The sequence below is a fragment of the Perissodus microlepis genome, chromosome 17 (assembly GCF_051167445.1).
Source record: "Perissodus microlepis isolate ML-2025 ecotype Zambia chromosome 17, ASM5116744v1, whole genome shotgun sequence".
In the NCBI taxonomy this organism is placed as follows: domain Eukaryota; kingdom Metazoa; phylum Chordata; class Actinopteri; order Cichliformes; family Cichlidae; genus Perissodus; species Perissodus microlepis.
The window spans coordinates 4532511-4557561 of record NC_140477.1 but is presented as its reverse complement, the minus strand read 5'-3'; the positions used below and the strand labels follow the sequence as shown (position 1 = coordinate 4557561).

The following is a 25051-nucleotide window of genomic DNA, read 5'->3' as shown; positions in this document are numbered from 1 at the left end:
GCCTCTTTCTGACTGTAATAATATTTGTGATAGGTGCCACCGCGTTTTGTGTCAATCTGCTGTCTAGACAAGCTCTACTCTTCCAGGGCACACACAGATCCCCAAAACTGCACAGCTTGGAACCAGGTAATGGCCCTTCTCTCCTCAGCATAATCCTTTTTTCCTAGGGGGAATTATAAGGATCTGTTTTCCTGTAATGCAGGAAACCTGAAGAGGACAAAACAGGCCTTCCCCTTGTCATCAGCCCCATAATAGTCCCTGATGGCCCTTGAGTATCAGGAGTTGAACTGTGACCTTCAAAGAGGGGACACCGAGATGTAGGTAAAGGAAATATGATGGGTGGGTGGAGAAGATGGACATGGGCACAAGGAGGAGAAGGCGAGAAGCAGTATGAGTGACAAAGTCAGATATAATCAGGTAATTACTTGAGATAAGATGGAGGATGAGAAAGAGAGGGGAGGCAGAGCGTCGGGAGACACAGAGGGGTGGGAAGCAGGAGGCTGTCAGAGCCCGTTTAGGCTCTATTAGGGAGAGAAGAGTGGAGACAGTCAGGTATCAGATGTACAAGGGGGAAGTATGGGAGGAAGATCACTGATATTCGGAAATATTTTGCAAAGTGCTTGAATGTGAATGATGAAAGGGTCCGAACTTTCCCATAGCTCATCAACTAACTGAGTACTGAGTTACATTAACACTTGCAAAATACTTGTAATCTCAGTATTTGGAATATTTAGCTCTGCACTGTTTACGTCCATGTTTGAAGTTAGCAGGCAGCTTGCTGTGTTTTGCTAGTGTACTGCTAAACAACTAAATGCGTCTCATAACTAAGATCTTGCAGTGGTTACTTTGTTTTTAGCAAACAGAGCTTAACTTTACCTGAAGTAGTTTTTCCTTTTATTTTAGACCTCTTGTGGGAAATGTGCTGCTGATCGTTTGATAATAATCTAATTTCTGTTCACAAACTAACAAGGTTCAGTGATGACATCAACTGCTGGAAGTCTCAAGACTTCTTAGAACTGAACAGAGACAAGTTGCTGTAGGCTCAAAAAGTCAGAGACAGAAAATGTATTCATGTTTATCTTCCTTTTCTCTGAGTGAGTAAATGACTTCTCATTCAGACTCATTCAGAATGAAGCAGCAGCCAGACTCCTTACACAAACATGCTAATTTGACCATATTACCCCAGTGCTGAAGTCACTTCTCTGGCTCCCAGTTCAATACAGAATAACCTTTAAAATCCTTCTACTGGTTCATAAACTCAATGATCTGATCCCCCAGTACACTGTGGACTTTCTCAGAGTCTATAATCCAGCACAACCTCTCAGGTCATCAAGTGTGTTGATGGTGCTTTCAGTTACTGCGGTGTTATTCTTTGGAACAAGCTGCCCTCTGACCTGAAGTCAGTTACACTTGTGTCTTAATTCAGAAGAACACTTAAACCTTTTAGTCTCACATTTCTTTTACATTTCACTGTATGTGCGCATTTTAGCTTATATTTACATCTTTGTAAAGTTATTCAGTGTTTACCGCACGGAGTTTATGTGTAAATAAATACGCTGCAAAAATAAAACTGTTAAAAAGTTACAAGTTAGAAAAACAAAATAAAGATGAGCATAAACACGCTGAGATGCTCTGCAGTGCCAAGCTGGATTACAGAGATTAGTTATAATTCTCTGGATTTGTCCCTACAAGTCATTCCTTTTTTAATTATAACTTTCCCATTGTTAATAGAAAAATATTGATAGGAGCAGCTTTGAATTGTACTGATCTGTTGAGTCTTTGTGTGTGACTCACTGATATATGAGGATTAACAGGCAATTTGTTTACTTGCCAGTACTCTTTACTCGTCAAAAGAAATTAAAGCTACTGTGGTTTTGGAAAACAGGTGAAATGTTATTTCAGATGAAGCTGGTCTGACTGGTGTAGTGAGGATTGTGTACACCCCTTTCAAGCAATAAATTTCGTGTACTGTATGCATGTGTGGAAGCAGGTGGCTTTACCTGCGGTACTACAAAGCATGTCCTTTCTGTACTGGGGTCAACCTCAAGCTACAACAATGGGCTGTGAGACCTTTTACAACCCGTCTGTGCGGTTTAGCAGCTTTGCACAGGTTATTTAAACTGTTATCACAAACAAAATGAGCTCTTGCACATGCTTATAATAGACTTTTCATATGGTATTGTTGTATATGTGTAATCGGGGATACACACAACATAGTTTAGGTAAAAAAGGCAAGCTGATTGACAGATTTGAATCACTCAATACCTTCTTCTTTGTTTATTTATTTCTTTTTAACTCACCTGTGAAGTCCTCCAGGCACTCGCAGGTATATCCGCCCTCTCTGCTCCGACACCTCCCGTTGTTCTTGCAGGGCCCTGAATAGCAGAGGTCGATCTCGGTCTCACAGTATTCTCCGGTGAAACCGACCGGGCAGCGGCAGCGCAGCCCGTTGATGGGGTGGATAGGTCGAAACAGAACCGTGTCAGAGGCGATGAAGGGAGGGGAGCTGTCAAACTTCAGCACTGATACACACTTCATATAGTTCTCGCAGGGCTCCCGTAGGCAGATGTTATCATCAAACGGCAACACCTGAATGGAAGAAGGAATTTTAGCTACATTTATTTCTTCTACTAATGCTTCTGATGTTTTTGACCTCAGGACTGTGCGTTACCTCTTGAGTGGATATGAGCCTGAGTCGAGTCCTGTGGAGGTAGATCTGCTCCTGCAGCTCCTCAGATGGGAAGAACATGCCTTTACCAGGAGCCCCTCCGGGCTGCAGCGCCGAAAAGGTTACGTTGAGGATGGAGCCTTGGACGTCGGTGTCGTTTTGGATGTTAAACACAAACACTGCTTCCCGCTTGGTGGAGAGTACATCCGCCACTCCCTCAAGAAAGAGGCTGAGCAGGGGAGATAGAAAACGCTCCTGGGACATGTTCTCCAGACGAACCGTGATGCTGTTTGTCAGCATGTCATCAGTGATGATAGTGACCCGCAGTGTGCAGAGGGCAACAACACGATGGATACCATCTGGAAAAAAAGAGAAGGCAGATATTTTGCCTTTACTTACGGAAAGCTCCAGATTACAGTAAAAGTCTAACAAGGTAAAATGTTCAGAGAAAACAATGTACCTTTTTGGAATAAAGAGCCCTCGGATATAACAAGCAATGAAGTGAACTCATACAAAGGTATAATGACAAGCAAATTTACAGACAACTGCAAAAGGAACCCAACCACAGTTTACATGGTTAAACTTAAGGCTCACACTGATCTTGGCTCACAAACATGAGACACAATACCAAAACCTATTATCAAAACAGAAGAAGGTCAGAACAAAAATTGTAAGCCAAAACATTCAATTCAATACATTTTTTTAATATAGTTCCAAATCTTAACATAAGTCACCACAAAGTGCTTTATATTATAAGGTAAGGACCCGACAATTACAGAGAGAAAACCTCAAAAATTAGACGGCACACTAGGAGCAAGCACTTGGCTACATTAGAAAAGAAAAACTCCTTTACATGTCATTGTATGTAGACTTTAACACAGAAATAATTTCACCTCCTGAATAACTTCACATCTCTTCTCTCATTTCTCTCCTTTCTCTTCACCCTTCATGTCAAGAAAAGTCAGGAGGAATCACATCTGTTATCTCTGCCAATTCCAGTCTGTGTTTATCTCAGACTATCTTCAGGAAGTCCAAAAACTCATCTAACAACTTGTATTTGAAAATAAAAAATTCCAAGAGATTCTTTGAAAATGTATTTATTTAATTTTAAAAACTGAATTACTCTGATTTTGGACAGCGGAGGACAAAATCGGGTATTTATTTTCTTTATTTATCTTATTTATTTATTACTTCCAATAGTGCTAACATACTACACAGGGCATGAACAAGATTTTTTTTATTTTCATTGTAAGTGGGCTAAAGTACTTAATTAAAAGTAGTCTAACATAAATGTAAATGCTGTGATTTGATTATTTTAATAAACCATGTAACTTGGATGGATTCAACGCTGGCATGACCACAGTGCACATGTCTGCTGTTGCTCACAGTGGTCCAAGGGACCGCTCAGGGAGTTTGTGCGTTCGCTCAGACACATGAAAAATTAGAGGGAACATTGCTATCAAGCCTTTTTTTTGCAATAGTTAGCTTGCTAATTAGCCATCATCATATGAATTCGTAATGTTTCTCAAAGAGTAAACAGCAGATTTACATTCCACTTACATTCTGGTACAAGTTTATAAACCGTGGGGCGGGATGAAAACACGCATTGTATTTTTTTTCATCAGATAAAATGACAGTCATCCATGGCTAATTTTATTAGCAATAGTTAGCCAGCTTATTAATGCGCAGCTAAAAACTCTGCCCTTCAGGAACTTTTAATAGTTCTTCAATGAGAAGTTCACAAAACTGTTTTCAAAAGAAAAATGAATAATTTGTAATTTCTCAGGTTATTGTGCCTGGGAGCCACTATTAAGTATGTCTCCGCTACATGGAGTACCTTTAAGCCACATTGTCTGGACCCAATCCCAAATCTGCACTACTGCTTGACAGCTTGACTTGTTTACCGTGTAACACTTTTGCTGCTAGATTGAGTTAAGAAATTTCAAGTTGGTGTAGACTCAATCTTATTCAAGCCTTGACTCGGAGTAATTAGATTAGTCTAGGATTGCCACCCCCAGGGTCATGCCCACTTCTTGCAGAGCTGTAAGCTCTGTTGCTTATGAAGGGAAACAGAAGGCTCTAGGCCTGAGTGAAATACAGCAGGCAACAGGTGGTGGGGCCAGATGAAATTTGGTGGTGGGGGATAATACTGTTGAAGCTACGAAGGGAGATGGGTCGCATTGCACAGCTTTGCTAGTCCATACTGAGCACATGAGTGTGTCATATGTGTGTTCGGGTTCACGGTGAGGTCCGACCACAGGTGCCCTGTCACTCTCAGGCTTGCATGAGATCACTTCTCAGGCACTTAAACTCTTCTCGCATACATGAATATGCACAGTCAGTCAGAGCGGGGTGCGGACAAGCGAGTTCTGGATGCCTGCTAACCAGACTGGAGGTCATTTCCAACCGCACACGGACAAATAACTCACAATGGGAAGCAACATGGGGGTCGGCTACTTCAAAGCAACCGAGAAACTCTAAGGTTGGGGCTTCAGGGATTGTAAGGGAATCATCGGCAGCACGGATAAAACAAAACACACAAGTGTAGACACACATTAACGTCACTCTGCAGGGCAGTGAAATTACACAGCAGCTGCTCTATATCAGACTGCTGTAATGTGCTGGAATGGAAGTGCTCATTCAGCACAGCACTAACAGACTAGCTGCTAGAGTAACTGCTAGCCAGTGTGTTTATTTCTCTAAAGTTTTCAGCACCTGCCTCTCAGTGTGTCTCTGGGAAGACAATGTTATCTCACTTGCTGCAAGAAATCCATCACCTGGTATGCTTGAATACACATATCCTGCACAGATGCAATAAAATATAGAGAATATATGAAGTTATCTTTTAGGAACTGATTTTCGACTTTGATTGCTTGATGATTTTGTACACTTCCAGTGCCAAGTGAAGACATTATACCAGAGAGGCCTAGCTGCATCATCAAATAACTGCCTAAGCACACATAATAGGTGTAGACACAATATTTGATTGTTTTCCCTTATGGTAAAACAGGTAGATCTTTACAAATTGTTAGCTTCTCAGACCGTGTGAGCGGCATATGAGCAGTAACACCAAAGAGCGCTGTGGGAGCCTGGCACTGGGTCTAAAAGTGATGGACCATGACAGAAAACATAATAGAATTTGTTAGGCAAATCTCACATTGGCCATGCACTGACGGATAGCCAATCGTAATCGACACAGTGTGACAATTCTGCGTTCATTATGACCTTTTGGTCAAGAAATAATGCAAGAACAAGTATTTACATTTTTAAAGGTTTCACAAGATGTTTGTTTCCTTTGGTTTTCCAGAGACATCTCAGGCCAGGCTATTTATAGAGCCCACCAGCTGCTAACATGGGATCACACACATGCAGGCGATGGGCTGGACCGTGGAAAGGGTGTGTCGCAGGCAGCCGACGGCATGGAAAAAACACATTCTGCGTAAGTATGCCACACACACACAGACAGACACACCACAGTCACACATAGGTGCCAACAGGTCTGCAATGTTTTAATAGACAACCCTCTGATTAAAAACAAGCTAGCAGCATGCAAGCCGTGCTGCTGCCACTTTGAATGGAAACAGTTTATTATATACATGTTCCCTTATCTTAATTAGCTGGCAATATTCTGCACTGCTTGATTGACTGGCTAAGTTCAGTAATGATAGGCAGCATGTTCAGGCTACATTATGACTCACTTATTGCACCTTTACAGTCTTACAGTGTCAATAAATATGAAAAACACAGATTAGAGACAAACAATTGACAACAGAAAAGGAGACTCATCAATGGGCCACACATGCTTTGCAGGTGGTGAGGATTGCAGAGGTGATAGGACCTGATAAAGAACTGTGAGGCAAGCCACACCGGTGACAACTGACCACACACACACAAGCAAACACACACACATGGATGTATACACATAAAAACCTTATAAATGTGTCGATCGACAGTCAGTGTGCTTCCCCGACCACATTTTTCTTAAAAGTAGAGAGGCTATCTCCTTGAGAAGACCCCAACAATCAGATGATCCCCTATGAACTGGCACTCGGCGACAGTGGGAAGGAAAAACTCCCTTTTATTAGGAAGAAATCTCCAGCAGGATCCAGCTCAGTAATATTGCAATAAAGCGGCTCGACTGTTTGTTGTGATTTGGCGCTATAAAAATAAAATTGAATTGTACTGAATTGTTCCCGCTAACTCACGCACTCTGTGTTTGTGGTTGGCGCTGTCGTGTCAAACCCAGAGAGCTGACACACATTGTGGCCAGCTGTCACTGTGACGGTCACAATGTGTGCAAAAACAAACAAGATGCTCGCATAAATGCAAACGTCTGTGGTTGTTGAAAAGTAGAAACGTGCTTACGCTGCAGTTCAGCTTCACTTTGATTTACATCAACCACTAGTAAGTAGCACTATTAAGCCTTACAGTTTGAACCTGTGCTCATGAGGTCACGCTGTAGTCCCTTTCAACTCTGGTGGCAACTGCTTGAACAGTGTAAAAGCCAGCGCCGGTGTTTAGTCAGGGGAGGGCGGGCAGTAAAACAACAGAAAACAAACAAGACATTTGTATCTGTGGCAGCTTTCAGAGAGGTGACAAGCCCACCAGAGAGAAACACACACACACACATTTCCCCCCATCAGCCCCCACTGAAAGGTAGACGCTAACACACGCTTTCCTCTCTAACATTAGAGCACTATTTTATTCTTTTCATTTTAGCTTCCCCTCTGAAGATAACTCCATCCTGCTGGCATTTATATTTATTTATGACTAAAGAGAATGGCAATTGAGAGCTTAAAATGTCACAACCACAGGGGACGTCCCCTATTAGAAAAGACGGAAACCTGTAAGGAGACGGTGGGTTGTGAGAATTCTCTATATTCCAGCACAGTTAGTTTTATAGGTTGTTCTTTAAGCTAATTTTTCCCTTCAATTTTTGTCTTTTTTTCTCTTCTGCCTCTGGTTTAGAAGAAAAAGTTTCAAATTTTTGAACCAATACAAAGCCTGTAACCTTTACTGGCTTGCAGCCAATCACTGGGCTGAAATTCAAACAACAGCCCCTCCTTCTTGGACACACCTGAACACCTTCAGCCTATCAGGAGGGGAAAACAAACGCCAAGCTTGACTTCAGAGGTGATCTAACACAGAGACTCTTTGAATAAGGCAAGCTGGCAACGTTCCACCGTCTCTTTTTCTCTTTTCCGTTTTCTTTTCCCTTCTTTTTCCAGCCCACCAATAGGAAACGCTGCCCAGAACAATAATTTTCAGGTGCTCTGAACTGATCTTTCTCATCTTTTTGCTAGTCTGCTCTGCCCTCTTTATGTGCTCCATTAAAACGTTTTAGCTTTCCTCAAAGGAAGCCTTTTCCTCGACAATAATCTACAACTGTTCTGTTCATCTGTCCAGCAAGATGTCAAGTCTCCTCTCGTTTCCTCTCTTCTTCTCTCTCACAGCAACCGGCGCCAACATTGGATCACATATCAGCAGCCTGCAAACACACGTACAGACATCCTGTATGCTGAATGTGGAGGGAAAGCACACTGCAAAGAGTAACTTAGGTTAGCTCAATCAATGGGTCATCAATCAAAAGACTTAAAGCCAGCATAGCAGAAAAAAAAGATGAGCGGAAAAAGGACATTTGTGAGGGCAGGAAATTAATGAGAAATGCCTATGCAGCACAGTACCACCCGAAACAAGTGAAAGAGTGACCCTAAAACTAGAAATGAACTCAGTTGGACTCAGTGTGCAAATTGTTGAAAATCAAAATCGCTGTTGCTGTCTACATAAAAAAAAAATCACATTTAACTATCACATTTGAGCTCAGCAACCTTCGAGCTCTATAGGAACATATCCAGAGTCGAGTCCCAATGGCAACACGTTGGTCTGCAAATGTCTGCATTTGAAAATTGGACAGCAATTATTTGCAAACTTTCAACAGTCTCTCTGAGAGCGATTGCAGTTAGTCCAGGTCAGACTGCAACTGTTAGCAGAAAGGTTGCCTCCTGTCAAGTGACCTGTGCAAACACTTTGCGATCGAACGTGGTCATGAATGTGCACGAGCTGTAATCCATCGCAGAATGTGAAAAAATTCAACTTAAACACCAGACGCCATCTTTTTTTTTTGTAGTTGCAATGAGGTCGTTGTCCTATTTTTACTTGCGTGACTGATCCATCAGCTTGCTCTGTATTAGGAAGCAGCTTTGTCAAGCTAAGTGTCTCTAGTGTTTTTTGGTTGAGCTGATTTAATGTAAGCTTGCTTGGCTAACGTTATTTCAGGAAGATGGTACATGAGATGAGCCCTCGAGTTCATAGTAGTCTCAGAGTATTTAAAAGATAGCTTTTATTTAGTAAACTTTGGTGTCCATGCATTGATACAATTAAGCTAAAGAAAATATACTGTATCCCCCGCCCTTTATAATGCATCCCATAACAAAGCATGATTTACAGTTAAATGTTTAACTATGACAAAGTGGTCATTTTAAATGCAAACATGGGTTAACCAGGGGTTAACTGCAGGAATGTCACAGGCAGCAGGTTAACAGATACAGAGAGAAATAATAATTTACTGGTTCTAAGAAAAGTCTGTTAGGTCACATTATAACAGTGCCTTTTCCCCCCTCCCTGACATCTCAAAACAACTGTTTGTCTTCATGCAAGAGGTTAAATTCTCGCACTCTGACAAAGTGATTTCTGGAGGAAGAGCACAAAAGTTCAACTGCAGCCAAGCATACCTTGCTATCACAGCTCTCCCCTTCAGCACTATGGAGCTTCACTCTGCAGCCACTCGCCTGCTCGTGAGTTTGAGTGTTTTCTCTCATATCTGGAAGCACTCAGCGAAAGCCCCTCTCATCTCCTGCCATAATCTGTCGGCCATATTTTTTCTCAGGTATGCCTATTTGATCAAAGTGTTGCAGAGAGAGTGAGGCTAAGTTTTGAACCCTCACACTGACACGTGGCGATAAAGCTGACAGACGAGCGGCCCTGCAATCATACGGACAGGGGGGAAAAGGGAGGGAAAGAGGAGAGAATCTCTGGACACGGAGACAGTGAGAGATAGGGAGGAAGGCAGTATTATACCACATGTTGTTTCACATGCAGTAGTTGAAAGGGAAGCTGATTAACTGCAGGGACGGGGTTATCTTGTAGCTCTCAGGGTGTTACACAAAGCACCTTCCATCCTTCTCTGACTGTAGTGACCATTAGTATTCCATCGTATTAGTACGATTCCCTTTCCTTTAATTTATATCGTTTCTTCAAGTTATCAGAAACCCCCTAAAAAAGTATACAAAAGACTCCATTCACCCCTGCACTGAGTGGTGGAGTAGGGAAGGGGCGTTTGTGAGGTATGGGTGTTGGGTGGATGGTTGAGCGCTCAGGCTGTCAGAAAGATAACATCCTGGCCACAGCCGGAGAACAGGTGGGATTACACGCAGACACACTGACTGAACCAGGATCAGTGAGAGAACAAATCAAACAGAAGGCAAACAGGTGGGATGTCAGAGAGAATGAACTTTTGGGTCCCACGGCACAAATGTACAGCTCACATTAGAGAGCCCTCTTGCTTTAAGCTGCCCACCAGTTCAGTGGTAGTTCTCTTTTGGTCACAGTGACAACGTGTTTCCTTTGTTTTTTTGATGACTATCCAAAAGTTACTCTTAGATGAGAAATAAACCATGAAGGTTCCTCTGTCCACTTCATTTTTATCTCTTTTTTGACCTGTCCCACTGTTAAGATATTTGTCAGCAGATATCTTCCAGATAGGGAAGATATCTGTTGCAGCCTAACGCATTATATAGCATTATGCTATAACACATATAATGCCAGTGTAGACTAACTTACACTGAATTAAGTCACCAGGACTAATACTTACTGTACTTTTCAAAACCAAAACCGGTACTTCTTGTTCGCGACTACTGTTGGTACGTACTGAGTAGGGTTGTCAAAAAAATATTCACTTTAATACTACTGATGCTAAAAATTATTATTGGATTAGCATTAAAGCATTAACCTCCTAAGACCCGAACTCTTCCACACTTTAATTTCTCTTTGATATTTGGGCTGATTGGGACCTGATGAATGCAAAAACAAAGAATCACCAGATTTTTTTTTTACCCGATTTTTGTTTCTAAGAAAAATAAGAGCCACATATGAGTATATTCTTTTAAATTTTGATAAAACAGTGACAGTATAATGTCCTCGTAGGTGTATATCAGGCCCTTGTAGAGCAAAATGTAGTATTTTGGTCTAGACAACCCAAAATGTGCTGTCCACATATATGGACGCCAAGTCCTAGGAGGTTAAAATGATAATGTTAATGCTGCAGCTAAGGAAGAAAACGTTATCAGTCCAGGCCGTTTTTACACAGTATTAATTTAACAGAATAACACAATTATTTTTCAAGTGCGACTTTCTTTAAATCCTTGATTCAAGCCAAGAAAGCAGCAACTAGACAGAAACAGTGGCCGCAGACCTTACCGAACCAATCAGATCAGCACTGAAATGTGGCCAAGACACCAGAACCACAGGAAGTAAACAGATCTGTAGCTTTATTGTTTGAATCTTTATTTTAAAAGATGTGCCTTTTAATTTTGCATAATTTCCTGGGTATCAGTTTCAAGTTTGAAATTCTGTCTCATGACAACCTTACTTGAACCATCTGTACACATGATTTAGTATCAAAAGAACAATTAAAAAATGCATAACAAAAGTAGCCACATAGCCCCATGTCATGTCCACATTCAGTAAAGCCACCTTTTTTCTCTCCTAAAAATAAAATATTTCCAAAATTGGTTTTTATAATATATTAAAAAACTTTTTTCAAAAACTGTGAAATGCTGGTTTGGGTACATTATAAAGTGGAGTGGAGTAACACTTGAAGAAACACCTGTTGTAGACCAACTTATTTTCATCCCAGGGTGTCAGATACTCTTGTTTTTGTTGTTGTGTCAGTAACACAGACAAAGTTAGGAACAAAAATGGGCATCGTACCCGAAAGTTCATAGTTTTATCCCATATAGTGTGTCATATGAGTGATACCCGATGCTGCATCTGAGAAGCCTAGCGACGTCTCAACACAAAGAAATTAGAAATTTTTTTCAGATCTTTCGTGCCAGTTTGATCTGTCCTGTTGAGTTTTTTTGACACCTCTTCGGTGCACAACTCGCTATGAGTGTAGCTATGTGGAACAGTGACATAAAATGCTATTATAACAGATGTTTTCTGATCTCAGCATTAAGTCATAAAAACCGTGGTGAACAATGTTTATGGATTAAATTTTATATACTCTTCTTCTTGGTCCTACCCACATATCTGTAAGGGTGTACTATGGGGGAAACTCCCCCTGTATAAAACCTTTGACTTGCCACACAAGGGAGTTCAAAAGCTCCCACTGCTGTATCAACTACTCCTCCACCTTCACCTTTAATCAGAATGGACTTTCACAAGCTCTCCACAAGTGCCCTTAGTGGCAGTACTTAAGCAGAGCACTCAGGGGCATCGAGTGCCAGGCCAAGAACCCACCCGGCTAGAATATCTATGTCCCATTTAGGATCCCTGGGAGAGAAGGGGTGAAAAGAATAGAAGCACTGTTCCTTCCCAGACAATGCTAAACATGCCCGGATAGGGAGGCTAGACAATGAAAATGAGCCCAAATGAACGCCTGGCTTGATTTTTGTGCCTGAGGGTTGACTGGTATTAGTGTACTTGTTAGCTCATCGCCTTGTAGACAACTGCCATAAAATGGTAATTAATCACAGGCCAGGAGTGCAGATTTGGACATGAAATTGAAATCAAAGATTGAGGGAAGAAAGGGCATCCGGTTTGTTGTTGTGACAAGATTCTTGATGATACAATCATTACCTGGTAGCGAATGACATCACATTCTGGTGTTAGATTGAGAACACCCTCGAGATGGGAGGATGGGAAGTGAAAAAGAGGAGGGAACATTTTGGGGAAACAAATTTACTCATCCACCCAGTGTAAATCAATGAGACATAAATTATTTCTCTTCGAAATTAGGTAGATGTCATGTGGCGCTTACCCTTGCCTGGATCACACAAAGTCAATAATAACATTTAAGAAAGCCAAACACCAGTTGTGTTGCACAACATTACGACTGGAGGAAGCCCAAGCTCGAGAGTGAGCTATCACCCAACATTAGCACTACAAATGTGCAGGCAATCGAAAGTGCTATCAAATCTCTCTCAGTGCAGCACTGCTTTTATAATTGATTTTAAAGCCCTTTAAATCCACTTAGCTGAGCACTCTGGGACTTTGGTATTTTAGTTGTCTCTGCTCTCGATCTGTCTTCCCAAGTCGTCGCTCTCCTGAGTCAGCTAATCAACTTAAAGCCCTCCATTTCAGCTTATTACAGGTTCAAAGGTCACAGCTTCCAAGCACAGTCTGGCTATGCTTTCACAAGATGATACAAGAGCAAATAAAAGAAAAAAGGAGAGAACAATCCCCTAAGGTAAAAGTCTGGGCAGTTTTACCCCATTCTGAAGGTAAATTAACAAGACAGAGAAATGATCTGGGAACTGGTTCTCTGTCTTACTCTAAGAGACAAGTTAATTGATGACTTTATTACAAATTGCCTGTTATTTTTTATTATTCATTCAGTCTCTTCTAATCCAAAGGTTAACTGTCACACGGTTTCCTCAGGAGACCTTCAACTGGTTTCACAGATAGATCTGAGTGCTAACTTATCAACTGTACAATAACTTTGTGGTACATGTTTTAATAAATTAAATGAAGAAAATAATAACTTCAAACACTTCAAATACTACTCAGATCAAGTGCTGAGATGTATGGCGAAACAGCTTATATCAACTGAGGCAAAGAACACATCGATTTAAAAGCTCTGATATAAGTCCAAACTCTGTTGGGTGGATCTTAACATCGTATAACACTTACAGTGAGCATAATTATGGCCTGTCATGACTAGAAGGTGAAAAGAATCCACTCGAAAATAACGTCCAGTTTTAATTTACATAAAACAGTTCCTTATTCAAAAGAGAGCAATGCAACAGGGTTGGGTTACAATACAAAATAACATGTTTTTAACAGGTGTCCAACCAATTACTCCAAACAGCCACAGGTCAAAAGTGAAACAGCAACTGAGTGACACAATGTTTACCAGTGAGCATGAATGTTCAGATAGTTTCGGTGTGCTAGATTGAGCTGCAAACTCAAGAAGTGATGATAATAGTAACTGAGTTTTTACATCCCATATGGAAAAGAAATAGTAAAAACTTATATGTGATTACTCATGAAAGTGGCCACTTTCATGAGTAAATCATATAAGGCTTACATGATTTACTCATGAAAGTGGCCACTTTCTCATTACTTTCATACATTGTTTTAGTAAGAATCCAAAACATACAAGTTTCATTATATAATTTTTCAAGGGATCTTATATCTGTTTTCACTCTTATATGCTTTTCATACAAGTTTCACACAAGACAGATACAAACTTTATAAGATTTATATATATATTTTCCACATGGGATAACATTACTTTTTATCTTGTTTTCATCTTCAACCTGTTAGTCATATTTCATATTATATAAAGTCCAGTTTCCTCAAATGAAAATGCCCATGAACAATGAATGTCATATTTCTTTGTGAAAGTAGAGAATATAAAGAAAAGCCTAAGGCACAGCTACGTGCAGCGTGACTTCTTGCAAATCATCCAATTTAGGTTGTTGTACTTATGATGCAGGACGTCGTCACCACAACTCTAACAGGCCTGAGTTCTTCAGTTCTTCCTGCAAAGTCAATGTCAGCCAACTCTACTGGAAAATTTCATATGGAAACAGACATTTAAACTGCTTCAGCCTACATACAGTTGCTGCAAACCACTTTGCAACCCCCCTGGGGGACAGGGCTATGGCTCTCTACATCCTCTTGCAGACCATTACATGTGGAAACCATTTGAATACAAGCGCGCTGATCCACACAGGTGTGCACACGGGTGTTCACTGTTCGTAGACTTAAATTACACCTTTCTTGGTTGCTACTTCAAAGCACATTGTGCGCTGTCTGTCCTGCGTGCTGCACATCAACATTGAATATTTAGTATTTACTGCTGTTTACACTTAGCTAGATTAATGCGATGGTGGTGTGTTTAGTATGTTGCTTTGTTTTTTTTTTTGCTTGTCTTCTATTCTTTCTCTCTCAACAGGTGATCCAGGAGATTTTTTTTTCCCTTTCTCACTGTCCCTCTCCCCTTCTGTTTTTCCTTCCTCTTTCTTTCTCCCTTTCCTATCCCTCACTCATGTCTGTCCCGTCTGTAACAACTGAAAATAAAATAAAATAAATAATAAAAACAAAGGTCGATCAAATGGACCAATACGGCAATGCCATGATGATCCATTTGGCAAAATAAATCCATTGGGTATCCTTGTTGGTCTTCAGACAACAATTCTGACGGCTAAAGAACCAAATGGGACAGGCAAAAAAAACAAAAAAAAAAACAAACCACTTTGCAACCCTCTACCATTTCATGCTAATCACGCTGTTTCTGACTTGATAATTGCCATGTTATTTGTCACGGCTGAGGAGGCGAGCCGTGTGGTGTGGAGGAAGGAGGACCCAAGATGCAAGCAGTGGATGAAAATGCTAGTGAAGTTTATTTACAAGGTGGTGTAGTGGCAAACGAGCAGTTGGGCATGACAAAATAACTGAAGACACCTAAACTGGGAGAACTAAAATAACAGACCTGGGAGCATACGACAAAGGGATGAGAGGCAGACGAAGAGCAGGACACCGAGGAACACAGAGTAACACAGACGAACCGGCAACAGGCAGGAGAACACACAGGGCTTAAAGACACACACCAGTAATCAGGGGATGAGAGACAGGAGGGCAACACAGCTGGGAGGAATCAGAGCTGACGGGACAGGGGAAACGTAAACTGAACACACTCACATCAGACAGAGACCACAATAAAACAGGAAACTCAGACACGGAGAACCAAACAAGACACAGAACTAAACAGATTCACAAACAGACGGGGTGACACCATAGACAGACAGAGACACAGACGCAGACTCAGAGGCAGACCGAATATAACACATAGAACTCAAACAATAATAATCATCATCATAATAAACTAGAAAATGATAATAAACTAAAAGCGCTGGGTCACCGACCCAGGACCATGACATTATTTATGGGATAATGTTGCTGTCCTTTCTTTTTTCCTCTCCATATACGCACATGGAAAGTCGGGGAGGTCCCAAAACAGAACCACGCCACCAAATATGAATTACTGTAGATGGAATAATATTCCTATTTTAACCGAACTTGATCTCTATAAAACAGAACAGAAATAAATAAAACAAAGAATTTACTTTTTTTATTTGACTTGATGCAATACATCAAATTAAAGATATGAATTGTTGGAATTTTGCCAGGCTATTAGCACAAGAACCATGGATACATTTCCTTTGATTTCATTTCATTATGTTTTGCAGTGACTTCTAACGATCTCCTGCAATATTCTTTTGAGCCTGTTATCGGGCAATTCTAAAATTCTATCCTTTGATATGATAGCATAGCTTTGGTTTAAGCTTGTCTATATTAAAGTTTCCTACCTTTCATATGTAAAGTAGGATATGGGATGCACGCTCACAGGCGCACACACATGCAGTAATGGTCTTCATGGACAGGGATAGCTAGTAGCCACTGATGTATCACCATGGCGAAAGTCCTGTCAGTCTGTGTGTGGCGGCTGATTAGTATTAGCAGTATTAGATCTTTCCAAAGTCCCCATTCAACAGATCACAGAAAAGGTGAAGAGTCAAATGGGCCTTTCTCTGTTTCAGTGGAAGGGATCACTCAGCTATGACCAGGAATGTGTGTGTGTGTGCATGCAGACACACACACACACACGCCCAAACCAGAGCTCTTGCTCTGCCCACACAATCTCCTCACACACAAACATGTGCTGTCACATTTCAAGCAGCCAGTGCAAACAAATATGATCATACACATATATAAATGCAAAAAAATTAAATCAGATTAGCATTTATCTAATTCACTACAGCGCACACACGTATTTAAATGCACATGCTGCTCTTCCTCTCATGCACTCTCTATCAGTGATCCCAATTTGATAAGCTGACAGCGGACAAATAGTTGGTTTGGTGGGAGGTGCACGCTGATCAAAAGCCTCCCAACAGGTCGGCTCGCACCGCTCTCTTAAGAGCTACCCAGCCATGAATGGCCTAATAGGACCCACGTATCCGTTACACTGACACTAGATCCCGTCTTTCTCTCTGCTTCTTTCGTTAGTTGCTGCCTTCCCTCTCTTATCCCATCTGTCATCCTGCAAATCTGTATATGTTATTCAGTTTTATTAGGAACAGTATTTGAGTAAAAATTTTAAGATTTGAACTAGTAAAGTATTTTAGAAGAGTACCCATAACATTTTAAATACATTCAAAGACATAAGATAATGCTAAAGACATAACATAACATAATCATCAACAGATTTTTTTAATGGAAATTTTTTTCTTCCGTTTTTATCTCTTTGCATACTTTTCTTTCGTTGTCTTGTTCCAACTCTTTCTGCTTTCCTCCGTCTCTTTCTCTCAAAGGAGGTGTCGGGTTACAGTTATTGTTGGTGCTGGTTACTGATAAATAGGGTGCCTAGTTACCAGCCAACGCACGATTGGTTCTTTTCAACAAAGCGCAGAAGGAAAAAAAAGAAGGGGGTGGGGTATACGAGGGTCGCCCAGGGAAACCATGAGACTTGTGTCAGTTTAAATAGAGAGTCGGGCAAATCTTGGAGGCATTTGCGTGTGACTGTGTGTGTGTTCAAATGCATAAATGTGAATACGTTTCGCCATTACCGCTAGGACAAAGCTAGGGAGACACTGACCCCTCCAACGTCCCTGAATACCGCCATCAGCACCTGCTGAATGCCCGCTGTGTACCCCATCCTCCCTCCACCCCTGCTGGCATTAAAGAAGCCCTGTGCCAAAACTCCACCCACAAAAACACAGGCTGCCAGAATAAAGGGACAATAAGAGTGAAGTGATCTCATCTGAAGCTTAACTGTTATCACGAAAGAAGTTCACACCAATAGACATATAATACTGAAACCTAAGATGCCAAAAAAGGTAAGTGGTAAATGGCATTTTATGCAGAGTATAAATGCTGAAATTATATGAAACCCATTCTTCAATAAACACTTGAATATGAGGACTGAAGCTCTCGGATGCACTAACTAAAGCTTAGTAAAGCTGCAACTTAAGGTTAACATAAAATGCTCACACTCAGGTCCATTAAAACAGGTTAATTTGCTATAATGTTCAAAACCATTTTTTCCCCTGACACATTACACTGGTGCATGTTCTCATCTAAAACACTCTGTTTTAGTTCTAATCTCTTTAAATCTTCCTCTGCTCTGATTGGTCAGCAATAACATGGCACGGTTACACATTATCACACTATGAAGATGACCTATAGGAGCTAATAGCTAACAAAACAACTGAGGTTTCGTTAGCCAAAAAGCCCGTCCTGGATGGCCCTTGTTAATGCTACTGCCCATTCTTCCTTCAAGGGTGTGACAAACTAGCCACTAGTTGGACATTATGCAAATGCATTACATAGAGATGTAGAAAAGTTGCAGAAGGACCACATAGGCTACAAATAAGACAAAGTTTGCAGTTAGGAAAATGTGTTTTCTGTAGGAGAGGGGATACCTATGTTTGGCATGTGCTTGAGACTTTACAGCTTCATTTTTTATAAACAAAAAAGCCAAAGTGCACTAAAGGAAAGGGGAAAAACCCACAAAACAATGACATTCTTTGGGTAAAATGCCCTGACTTATTTATAATTTTAACGGCTAAAATTGATCTTTCAGGGATCTTTGCATACATATAATATTTTATCTCTGACAGCTTACTTATTAGGCTAGTTTTTTCTTCAAGCACACATATCCTCCCCCTTTTTTTAGTTACCTGGACCCCAAGCAAGTGGCAGGATTGCTAGTTACAAGGATGAAAAGAATAGCTGACATTCCTCATTTGCTGTTTTTACCAGGACAGGAAAAAGCAAATCAAACATGAGGGAATAAAATAACTTTCACAAAAGCAGACTGCTATAATTGTTAGTTTTCATTCCTAATTAGCCACAGTAAGAATGTCTCATCCTCTGTTCTCCTGTTGAGTGATTGAGGCCTGGAGGTTTGCTCTCAGCCCTGCTGTCAACTTCAGGAAGTCTACAGAAATATTATAAATTGTTAATGTATTAAGCAGAACTTTGATGCTGACAGTTGAAGAGTGAAAGCTAACAATTATCAGAAGACAGCACCACAAATGCTGAGCTATCACAATCTTTAATGGACTAAGGTGTGACCTTTGAGATGCTCAGAACAAAAATCACTATGGTATATATAGTGACAGTATGCAGTTACCTCTCTTTATTTTAGTTTTTAATGTAAAGTGGTATGGAGTGGTATGCATACATAAAACAAGAAGTCTCATTGCTAGCTTCCTTTGGCTAACTCCCCTGACTGACCCACAGTAGCAACATATGCCGTATATCAGCTGTTAGTTTCTGCTAGCCAGTTGGTCTCCCAGCCAAACATTTGTTCAATCAATGAGTCATTCATGAATTCTATTTAGTGTTCAAATAAGGCAGCAAGTGAAGCAGTCAAAGCTCACTGATTCATTCATGCGTTCAGTTTATCAGTTAGTCACCAGCAAACCAGCAAGCAGTTCAAAACAGCGCTGAAACAGAGGCAGATGTCTCACTGCTGCTCGGACTCATCCGGCCCACCTGGAGCTGCTGGCTGCCAGCTGATCTCTTGATGTTTCTATCCTCCCCTGGCCCCGTGCCGCCACCCATCCGAACCACATCTGTGACATCTTACTCGCTCTCATTCTTGGATTAAAGATAAAGACTGCCGAGGGCAGCTTGGGTGAATTTTTGAACTGACTGCTGTTTACGTTACATGTCCGTTCTTTATTGTCAAGGCTAATAGTGGGTTTAACTTCATCGTGTTTGTTTTTGTTTTGGAGTGGACATCTTTGCTTTCATAACCAGAGAGAAACAAAGAAGCACGGCACCATTAAAAGCTTTTGAACAGAGCTCTTACTAAGACTACTCTCTGTGGAAGCAATAAGTAAATGCAGCCTCGATGGGGGCTGCAGAGGGAGAGGGCTAGAGGAGCGAAAACAGCAGTGTAACAAAGCGGTACGGTTGAGCGGAGAGGAATAATTCCTTCTCACCAGGAGTCTCTTTGAAGTCAGTAAAAGAGGGAATGTGCGGGTAGAAAAATGGAGATTGCCCCCCTAATCTCTTTCTTCTCTCTTCCCCCCTCCTATTCTTACTTTACCTCATTTCACTCTCTTCACTCCAACTCTTATCGTCGCCAGAACTCGCATCCCTCTCCCTGTATCACTCTCCTCTTTTTCTTCTCTTAGCTTCATTTTTCTCCTCCCTTTCTCTTCTCCAACCCCAGGTCACTTAGATGTCACTGTATTGTACTGGCTGACATGCATGACAGGAACAGTGTGTGATAGTGAGTCAGTTTCAGGAAAGAAAGAAGGGGTGGTAGTGAGAGGTATTAGTTTCAACAGCTTACCTGTTGAGCATCTGCTTACATGTCTACTGTATTAGATGGTATAACAAGAGTACAGTTGATTTTTCATTTCACTGGTGTCTGCTATTAATGCAGCTAAATAACACTCTAGGGCAGGGGTGTCCGACTCCAGGCCTCAAGGGCTGGTGTCCTGCAGGTTTTAGATATTACCCTGGGTCAACACACCTGAATCAAATGATTAGTTCATTACTGGAGAACGTCAACACATGTTGAGGAGGTAATTTAGCCATTTAAATCAGCTGTGTTGGATCAAGGACACATCTAAAACCTGCAGGACACCGGCCCTTGAGGCCTGGAGTTGGACACCCCTACTATGGGCCTAGGTCATCAATAAATGGGCCACAGTCTGGATCAGGCCCACATGCTGTTCTTTACAGTTCTTTATTGTAATCTATATAGTATAGTGTGATTTATAGTATAGTAAACTCACCTGTTTGAACTGTATTAAGGTTGCTAACACTGACCAATAGTTGCTAGCTGTCTACTATGTATCATCTCAGTGTTTAGAAATCACTGTATGAACCTCTCCACTGAATTTTTCCCCACTTTGATTGCCATTCCTGTAGTATATTATTATATTTTAGCACTATTAGATGGTATTTGTGACTAGTTTGCCTGTACAGGCTATGGATTCACCTTTGCTAACTAAGCTCGCTAGTTAGCTAGTGTTAGCTGAGAGCTTTACCCTCCATTCCACCCTCTCATCCATATATATGGTCACTTTTCTAAAAAAGCAAGATGAAGACTTGGGGTTTGAAAATGGCAGTCCATAAATCAGTGGATGACATCACCACGTAAATACTATCCGACATATATACAGTCTATCTGCGTAGTCTAAGTCCTTATATACTCATTGACTGGAAATTAGCAGATCTAGGAAACATAAGGTCATTGGCTGCTTTCTGATTAAACACATTTCCTTATTTCCCTCATCTCATTTTTCATTCTGTCATTCATTCAAAACCTTAAGGCAATGCTAAACAAACTAATAACCACATCTCGGCAGGAATCTCTCCCTCACTCTTTATTCTGCTACTCTCAGCCCCTTCCTCCTCTCATAGTAGGGGATTTATTAGGGTGGGGAAACAGTAAATTATGACTTTGACTAAGCTTGCGGAGACACGCCTCGACATCACACAGCCATTTAGCCGACCCCAAAGAGACAAATTTTAATAGTCCAAAGAATTACGGCCTCAGCACTACACCTCTGTCAAATGCACAACATCATCACTCTTGAAGAAATGATTGTTATTGAAGTTTGGAGGTTGTGCTATGACATGTTTTAATGCTTTCAAACAGAGCGAGGAATGGGTTGTAGGTAAAATAAGAGAAGTGTGATCACCGTAATAACACTCAGGACCTTAGGGTTTTCTGGTTCGTGTGTGTGTGTGTGTGTGTGTGCGTGTAAGCATGCTGACTGAACAGTAGGCGGACAAGAACATTTTATAAGGCGTCTCCATTGTTTCTTTGGAACAATTTACACAATTATATCTGCATTTCCTGAAAACACACTGCGTGTATGCAGATAACTGATGGATGGATGACTGTACATGCACACACAAGCACGCACACTGTCAAATTATGAGGATGTTTCTTGGTTTTGCTTACAGGTGAAGTCATTCCTGTGGTAAAAGCTGGAATGCTGAGATTATTAAAAAAGCCAGCGAAAGACATCCAAACTATGCCTGTTGATCCTGCACTAACTACAGCTAACAAGATGTTGCTGAATCAAAGTGGGAGGTCCACATTTTAAGACCAAAAACCGAACAACATTGAATTTGCACAGTTGTAGAAAATAGTGGGCAGTTGTATCTGTATATTCAGCCAGTATGTCTATGTCAGAGAGAAGACTGCTGTGGTCTGCAGTCATCCACACTGGTTACAGCAACCCTAGTCACAGTTATTAACGTATCCACAGAATGCCAGATATTTGCTATATTTGCCAAATGGTGGGAAAGAGTGAAAGATTTATTGTATTACCCTTTACAACTAGTGCAGCTGGGACTTTTAGAGAATGGGATTTCTCAATCTGGAACGTTGGGATTCCAGTTGGAATATTTAACAAGATTAACAGTTAAATAATGTCATCTGGTAATGATAACTAATAACAAGTAACTAAAGTTATTAGGATCCATACTTATATATGGGCTGATATTAGCTATCTGCCATGGTATCAGCGAAAAAGTCAGCACGAAACAGAAGAAAAACATTTGAGTCATTAAAACATTTGCATCCCACACACTCACTTGGCAAAATGAATTATGGAATAAAAACGTATAGCTGTGCTACGTAGCAACAATGTGAGTGATCAAGAGAAAACTACAGAGTACTGCTGTGCAACACATGACAGCTCTGAGGTATGCCAGTGTGTGATACCTGCCCACAGCTCCTGTCATCGCTTTAGTAATAATAGGCCATTTCCACCTTATCAGCCCTGCAGCTTTTTGGACCCCACTGACTAAAGAAAAGGTACAGAGGCGAAGACTAGACTTACTGTGTATATGTGTTCATGTTAATGTGTGTGTGTGGCAAATGATGATCATCACTAAACCGACTTCCCCCTGAAGCAAAACCACAACTAACCACAGCACTGCTCTCTTTTATTTTATTGATAACATCTCACAAGTCTGATGGGCCTTGAGTCATGCCAGTCTATCCTCGGAAAGCACACTATAGATCACTTGGGAGTAGAGACATCATAAAGGTACAGATGGTCCTCGTGTGTGTTTGTACACAAAATCTGTGGGAAAGGTGTGCAACGGAAAATGCTAGGTTTGTTTCGACGTGCCTTTCCTGACCTTAAAACACACCTCGTTGAGCAAATAAGAGCACAAAGCAACACAGCTCAAAGAAAATCTGTGTATTTCTTAAAGAGCTTAACAATCAGGCCAACTTATGGAGTCAGAGTCATGAATCATCAACAGCCAATCAGATGTCAAGGCTTTGATTTTATTTTCAAAGAATCTGCTGATTAGTTTCTTTTATTCAGTAAAAGAGTTTCTTTATAAAAGAATGAAAAAAAATTGTTCCCATTCACAGAAAAGTAAACATAAAATTGCTCAGTCTGCAAAATACAATTTACACATGCTTAGATTTCTTTTCTAACCCGTCTCGACTCTTAGGGGGACTTTACTGTGTGTGAGTGTTGGAAGAGTGATGGATGTGTTCTGGACGTTGCAGTGAACAGCAGTATGTCAGGCATTGAGAGACAGCTGTTGGACCCCCAGTAAGGAAACTGTAACCAATAGACTCTGGAGCCAAACCAGCTCATTCCTGACATCACACACATGGATGAACTCTGAAAGCGTCTGTTTGTGCCCCTGGCTATCCTTCCCTCCAGTCTGAAATACACATGTGGTTTAAGATATATAGTTGAGGACTAGAGTCCAGTATAGATATCAATATCAGAATATGTTGCCCAATATGCACTGATTTGAAATTTTGTGGTGCACAGTCAGGCAAAGTCTGACTAAATAGCTAATAAAGAAAGACACACTAATTTTCTTTTTTAAACATATTTTAAACACACTACTTGTGTATACGAAAGGTATACCTGTTTGTTAATGCAAGTGATTGGTCAATCACATTTTGGCATGTAGACACGGTCAAGACAAACAGCGAATGTTTTGCCAGGCAGGCTGGTCTGAGTATTTCCATAACTGCTGATCTACTGGGATTTTCCCACACAACCATCTCCAGGGTTTACAGTGAAAAAGATGTTCTTCTAGTGTTATTTAAAAAAGCATTGCCTGGTCTGATGAGTCTCGATTTCTGCTGACATTCAGATGACAAGATCAGAATGTGGTGTGAGGAATATGAAAGCACGACTTCTTTCTGTCTTATATGAACAGTTCAGGCAATGGTGTTACAGTGTAGGGGATATTTTCTTGGCACAATTTCACCTCCTAATACAAATTAAGCATCAAATCTGGGTATTTATACTAAGCACGTCTTTCCCTTTGAGATCACAGTGCACCCACCTTCTGATGACTGCTTTCAGCAGGATAACACACAATGTCGAAATGATCAAATCTCAAACTGTCCTGTTAATATGGAGCAAAATACCTGAGGAATGTTTCACGCAAGTTGTCGACTTGTACCAAAATCCATCAGTTCCTTTTATCACTGCTAACAACTTTTCCTGATGGTTGCATATTACAGCACATTAATGCCAAACTCAAGATAGTGGAGTTTTTGGACACCTCAGGCGAATAAACACATTTCTTTCTACACCTTTTTTTAGACTTGGAAATAAGGTTACATTGATGCTAAAACCTATGCAGGGCTACTTTTTCCCCCCAATCAGATCACAGGGTGACAAACACAACTGACGGTTTGTGTTGTCATCGCAACAAGACCAATAAACAAGCTCAGAATAGTGAAAACGACCTGTTGTAATACTCTAATTTCATTCTAGTCATCGACTAGGTGTTAATAATTGAAATCACCCAAGAATCATGTAGAGGAAAATTGAAAAAGGCTTCCATTCATTCCCTTTTCAAATGCCTCGTCTTGTGATCCCATTATAACGTGTGTGAATCTTCACACGTTGAGACAAACAGCTCACACCTACAACACAATGCTCCTGATGCCCTGGGACTATGTGTAGAAAAGCAAGCAGCTTTTAAAGAAACATAAAGATCCAGGTGTTAAACCTAATCAACAACAGTGTGGCTCAGCAGAGAGTTAAAGAAAAAGTGGATGAGAACGCTGCCGTGAACAGGAAGATGCAAATGAACACAACTTCTGTGAACTCTCGCTTTCCCTGA

General features: G+C 40.9%; 1 protein-coding gene across 10 annotated transcripts in view; it reads right to left on the bottom strand.

Annotated features, from left to right (window-relative positions):
- The window catches only part of celsr1a (cadherin EGF LAG seven-pass G-type receptor 1a), a 96510-nt gene that overhangs the window by 52187 nt on the left and 19272 nt on the right, over positions 1-25051 (bottom strand). For all 10 annotated transcript variants that reach the window (XM_084909763.1, XM_084909767.1, XM_084909768.1 and 7 more), the window contains exons 2-3: positions 2672-3027; positions 2301-2589 (exon numbers count right to left, since the gene is read on the bottom strand). In XM_084909763.1, the coding sequence (XP_084765889.1) occupies positions 2301-2589; positions 2672-3027 (645 nt within the window). The remainder of the gene's footprint in view (positions 1-2300; positions 2590-2671; positions 3028-25051) is intronic.